This window comes from Cystoisospora suis, assembly GCF_002600585.1.
Source record: "Cystoisospora suis strain Wien I chromosome Unknown contig_687, whole genome shotgun sequence".
NCBI lineage: Eukaryota > Apicomplexa > Conoidasida > Eucoccidiorida > Sarcocystidae > Cystoisospora > Cystoisospora suis.
In genome coordinates, this window is record NW_027153488.1 from 2039 (window position 1) to 8172 (window position 6134).

Here is a 6134-nt window from a genome sequence, read left to right on the forward strand (position 1 = left end):
TCTATCTATCTATCTATCATGTACACATGGATCTTATAGTGGCAGGGGGGTATAAGCGACCATATTCAGCCCCCTGTCCATGCAAAAGAGAAGATAGAACGTCATACGGAAAATTGGAGTACCTGAGATCAAGTCGTTTGCCACTTCTTGTTTTTCTTGTTTTTCAGATCCGAGCTAGGCCCTTCTTTTACCAGTCGACTTCTTCCTACGCCTCCTGTTCGAGCGCTTCACGTGATAACCCCTCCGCAGCTAGCTATTGCATGTCTTCGTACAATGCCAGTTGGTAGGCCTTCTTCTCAAATCTCTTTAATGACATCAGGAAACATTCAACCCTCTTCATCTCCCTCGCAGAATCCATCTCGTAATCATACGTCTCATCAGAACACCCTCGCATGTACTTCATCTCCAACACATTCTTCACAACAGACACAGTCATCTACTACCATCCAACTCTCTTCGTCTTCCCTCATATCTTCGTCTTCCTCGGCTCCCTCCACCATGCCTATCACTAGCACCACCACCAGCACCACCAATTTTTCTTCTATGGGATCTATGAGTCCATCTCTTTCTTGCTCGTCTTCTTCTGCTCTCATAGGATCTCTCAGTAAGCAGAGAAACATTCCTCTAACATGTTCAAATAAACACTTAAGCAGTCCTGAGTTTCTTAAGAATCTTGGATGGTGTATTGTCCGTCTTGCTGAAGTTATTCCAGGTGGCGTTCTCGTCTTTCTTCCTTCATATGGGATGATTGAACGAGCTAGGAGAATTTGGAATCTCTCGGAAGGCGAAAGATTCACAGGAAAGAAGAATCGCGATGATATCGAAAGAAAGAAAGGATTTCATCGAAACCCGTCTTGGAATGAAAAAGGAAGATCAATGAGCGTAACAAGAAGAAGAAACGATGTCATACTCCATTCAGCTCTAGATGATAATGCTAAAGACTTCTCTCAAAAGGTAGAGGACGATGAAATACTAGGGAAACTGAGGAATGCTCTTCCAAAGACAAACAAAGGCCACTCGCCTCCAAACCCTGTGACAGGGGAATGGTTCCGAACGAAGAAAATCGACGTAGGCAGGAAGGGTGGTATTCATATCAACAAACATAATACGGTCTTTAGGAATGATCATGAAACTTATAAGGACGACAGGAACAATAAGAATAGAATGTCTATGGTGAGTGAGGAAGATTTAAAAAGAAGGAGTCTCTATGATCATAAAGATGAATGCGTATGGAGTGCTTTGAAAAGAATCAAAAAGACAATTTTAGTTGAAACTGGTTCTGAGGAAGATCTTCGTAGATGTCCTTCTCATTCTGCACAGACTGAGGGGCATGGAAATGAGGACGATGATGAAGCTGACGAAGACGATGATGATGATGAAGACGAGTTTCTAGAGAAGAACCGAAGAGGGAGAAACGGGCAATTTTCTTCATCCCTTCCTTTTACACCATTCTTGAGAAGACCAGGAAACAACCCAACAGAAGCGTCAGGCGGCAGAGGAGAAGGAGTCGAAGGAGGACAGAAGACGGATGTGAAATCGATGTTCTACTCGAGTATCGATATGCATGGAAGTGCTTTGTTATTGGCGGTCTATAGAGGAAAGATCAGTGAAGGCTTATCTTTCAATGATGACTACTGCCGTGGAGTTATATGTGTAGGGATTCCTTACCCAGCTTTTGGAGATCCTAAGGTAGAACAGAAGATGAAATTTAATGACGTCCTCAGCAAAATGCTTCTATCGTCTACTGCTATTCTCCAATCTCCTTTCCTTCAAAAACCCTCCGCTCTAGCCTTACCCTCTTCTTCTATTTCACCGAATGTCAAAGGAACGTCTCGAATCTTATCAACTGATCAGAAACCGACTCCTTCAGGTTCCTCGATCTTACCGACTCCTACAATGACTGGTCCTACTACTACTACGATGGTCTCCTCCTCCTCCTCCTGTTCCTCTGCGAGTAGAATCTCTGCGCGAACCCAACAACAGATAAGCTGTGAAGCTTTGTATCGAAAGAATCTTCCCTTCTCCCAGAGATCAGTGACCTCAGGAGGAGATCTCTCTTGTTCCTCTTTTCTTCTTCCTGGTGTTTCTCAAACCCATCAGAAAATGACTTATACTCATCAGAATGACACGGCAGGTTCTATAGCAGGGCATGCAGATGTGGAGAGAAATCAAAAGGGATGGTTGGACGGACGCCGATGGTACTCAGTTCAAGCGTATCGAGCTCTCAATCAGGCTATTGGAAGATGTGTACGACACATGTAGGTACAGACATAGAGAGAAACAAAACAGACAGACAGATAGATGCATAGAGCGAGGGAGAAAAATATGGAGAGGGAAATGTAGACGAAAGAATGAAACATCGTTTTCTCACTCTCATCGATGATTTGTTTTGGAGTGAGAACAGGAGAAAGAAAAGAGAGAAATGCACGCGTTCCTCTTTTTCATTTTTCGTCGGTTGTCTCATCTCATAATGAAGTACAGATCTCCGCAACTCGAGAACAAAATATAAATGATCCACTTCTCTTCTACGTTGAATGGCGTTTTCGGCTTGCTTGGCTATAGTCCCTGCGCATAAGTATATAAGTACTGCTGCACCCAAATCTCCTTCATCTTGAATTAAGAATCACTTCCATGTAGTAGAGCACCCCTGGTGGGAAGAAGTTTCAGCATCATGACCTGCAAGTATGGCAAGCAAGTACTGTCTATTGGATGAACGAGCTCGTGTCTTTGGTTCTCTGCCGTTAGATATGGATCGAACAGCTTGGGAAGATGGTGGCCTTACACACACTTGTCAGGACAAGATGACGTCCTTTCTTATGCAAGCTTCAGTCTTTCTCGTTTGTTGTTAGTTTGCGTGATGCTTGTAGTCATATCGATACTTAAGATCAAGATATGTAGGAGCACCCGATCCAGTCGGCTTCGATCCGTTCTTCTTCTTTCTATCTTCCTCTCTTGAAGGGGCTCGTCCACTTAGACCGAACGTGTCGCTTCTCCAAGTGGTGGTGGCTACACAGAGACCAAGTTTATGCCAGATCCTTGTCTTCCCCCAACTGTGTCATTAGGTAGTCTTCAATTTCTTCTTTCTCGTTCCTTTGTCTGTGTGTATATCTCTTATGTTCTCTGCTTTACTTCGGTGCTTTTGTAGATTCGACTACGGCGTTGTCATTCTGCTTGATTGCCGACATCCCGTCCAACCTCCTAATCAACGCCTCATTATGCAACAAGCGGCGGTTCCTTCTTCTCAAACTTCGGGTCGGGCCACTTCTCCGTTTTCTTCTAAACCAAGTTCTATGGCTCCTTCCACACAGCTTCCACTTACGCATAATTTACCTCCTTCACCTCCACATGCATCATCCACCAGTTACTTTTGCCGCTGGTTCGGGCCCCACTTGTACGTCTTCGACGATTGCGATGCTCTCGCGCATGCGATACACCGACACTTTGTTACAGCACCACGGGTAGCTAACCTTTTCCGCCAACAAATGCTAGCTGCTGAAGAGAAACGGGGGGACAGTCGCGTGCCAGATGTTCAAAAAGTAGACCAGAGAGCCGTGAAAGGCGAGTGCTCCACGGAGATACTGCAGACTCACCAGGGAGAGAGGATTTTAGTGAGGGAATCTGCTGTAGGAAAAGAAAGCCGTAAGAACAAAGAAGAGATTTCTCTGAAACAAATATCTAGGCAGACCATACCCGATGGGTTGAGGAAGGAAGGCACCGATTATTCGTGTTTTTTACAACGGGACTTTAGCCGTCGCAGATCGTTCGACAGAGATGAAGAGGAGAAGGAAACAGGCGACAAAAAACAAGAAAGGGAAAGGGACGAAAGAATGAATTCGAGAGAGCGGGGAAAAGAGGACACCTCTATCCAAGGGCAAGGGCCCGTCAAAGACACTAGTCAAGAGCGGAGTTCTACTTCAGTAGTTTCTTGCGAAAAGAAAGAATGTTTAGAGAAAGAGGAGGCACAAATCCTCTTGAGGCAAGAGGAATACAAAGTTGAACAAGCGAATGAAAGAGCTCATGTATTGGCAAGACCTTCAGAGAAGACATATCGAAACCTGCCAATTAGATATATGGAGGATCTTAAGGTGAAAAGAGTGGAGGAGATTGTTGAGATGTGTCCAGGACACGAGACGCATGACAAGGATGACGCTGGTCTTTATCTTCCTCGCTTCTCTCGTATAGCACAGACAGACGAAAGAGAACGCAGCTGTAGTCGTGGTGGCAGCTCTGTTGGAGAAGCGTTTGACGAGAGCTGTCAGGGCGAATTTATTCGAATCTTCGAACAGGAAGAAGAATGTAGGGAAGGTGATGGACGTAGGGATAAAAAGCAAGCTCGTGAACAAGAAGAGAAGAGTGAAGATGAAAAAGAACTGGGGAATGCAAGTGAAGAGCTGGCCACGCATAGTGATCTTGATAGCAGGGAAGGTGGAAGCAGAACTGGAGATGACGTGCCATCTTGTAGCCGCGGCGGTCCCTCGGAGGGACGAGGGGGAGAAGATAACATGATGAAGCATGTTCCTTCTTTTACTCACCGGTGTACCTCTTACTTCCAAGAGAACAGAGTAGCGGGAAGCGGAAGAACTTCAACTACTAACGAAGGTAGAGGCCAGTTGAGAGTGCCACCACGTGGAGATGACGACCATCAACAGTCTGGCCCCAAAACCGTTCCATGCTTTTCATCGGGGCAGAGTATAGCTAACGGGAAAAGTTCTCAAGAAGAGCAGGAGGAACTTGAGGACATTCTTGCTGCTATCTAAGACTAAAGTGAACAGCTCAAAACAACAGTGAATACACGGGTTAAAATGAGCCAGTCATTTGAAGTCCATGTAGTTTGTTTCTTTACGTGTCATCTTCGCACATCAGCGCGGCTGCGCATTGTTTTGTGTTCTTAGGGTCTGTTTATCTCTGTCAGTACACTCCAAACAATCTATTTGTGTTAGCCTTCAAGGCGTATATGGAAGATTAGCATACACACAACGCACAGTTGGCTACACGCTACTGTCAGGCACCGCGGTTTGCTAGCACGCAAAGAGAGGAAACGGGCTGCTCATCCTCTCTGTCACGAGACGGGTGTAGGGCTGTAGTATGCACTTCTCGTCTTATAGCATGCAGGCAATCGAAGCGTGAGCCGCTAGGTGTTGTGTGTTTTGAATTTCGTCTTGCAAAGAAAGGTGAAGCCCGTCGGGGCTTTCCTATCAGGAAGACCAGTGGGATCAAGGTTTCACGTTACTTTCCACCTGTAGTTGAAGGCGATAATGTGTATTCTTCAGAGGTGTAGCGAGGTAAAGAGTAAGCCTGTAGGCGTGCTGACAAATGATTTGAAAAATTGAAGAGGGAGAGACCGTTTGATTGGTCCCAAGCACGGATTGTGTACATACCGACTTGTACACAGTTATATCTATCTATAGTCACATACATCTATACCAAAAATATCCGCGCAGGTCCCGAGATGTGTCCGTTCGAACTCACATAAGAAAGACACTCCTGCACACGACGTCTTCTCGTCGTTAACAAGTGTCCTGTGTGATTCGCTTGTCAACACGGTGAAAGCGCCGGCTTCTTAGCTACGTGTGTGCAGTTTCCTTTTACTCATGTTCCGATATGCGACTCTCCTGGATCAAAAAAATCCGTTGATATATACACGTATATTTGTACAGTCAATTCGTATCTGTATACACGCGAGTTTAAGTCGTCCCGCAGAAACGACTTCTACTTACAACGTTATTATTACGACACGTCGTCAAGCCGTAGGCAGCGGTCCGGCAGGGTGGTTCTGTCAGCATAATTCGGAGCATCACGCTGCAAGGCACGGGAGTGAGGATCTCCATACCATATACCAAGGTAGTCGCTCGTGGTGAACGGCTTTCCCTCGAGCGGACGAGATTGCACTTCGGTAGCAGGGGTGGCTTTGCAGGTTGCGAGGGGCCTGAGAAGCCTATGCGTTCTAGGCGTCCTGGGTATGCCAGTGGTCAAGTCCCGAACCGGGACCCTGCCAGTGACGGAAAGAATCCGACATTCGTCATCCCTTGAAATTCTCATTATCTCATGGGTCACCTTAGTTCTGCATGACGCCTTCCGCGCCAGGGGAAATGGCACGTCTCCCCTTCACAGCGCCCTGGGGCTCTGCGCAGTGT

The 6134-nt window shown here is 46.2% G+C and overlaps 1 protein-coding gene across 1 annotated transcript in view; it reads left to right on the top strand.

Moving 5' to 3' along the window:
* CSUI_001729 (helicase) overlaps window positions 1–5367 on the top strand; it is a gene marked incomplete at its 5' end in the record, with an annotated part of 7281 nt that extends 1914 nt beyond the window's left edge. The window contains 2 exons of the mRNA XM_068061934.1: window positions 168–2258; window positions 3146–5367. Coding sequence (XP_067926089.1) covers window positions 168–2258; window positions 3146–4757 — 3703 coding nt within the window. The remainder of the gene's footprint in view (window positions 1–167; window positions 2259–3145) is intronic.
* Window positions 5368–6134: the final 767 nt, after the last annotated feature.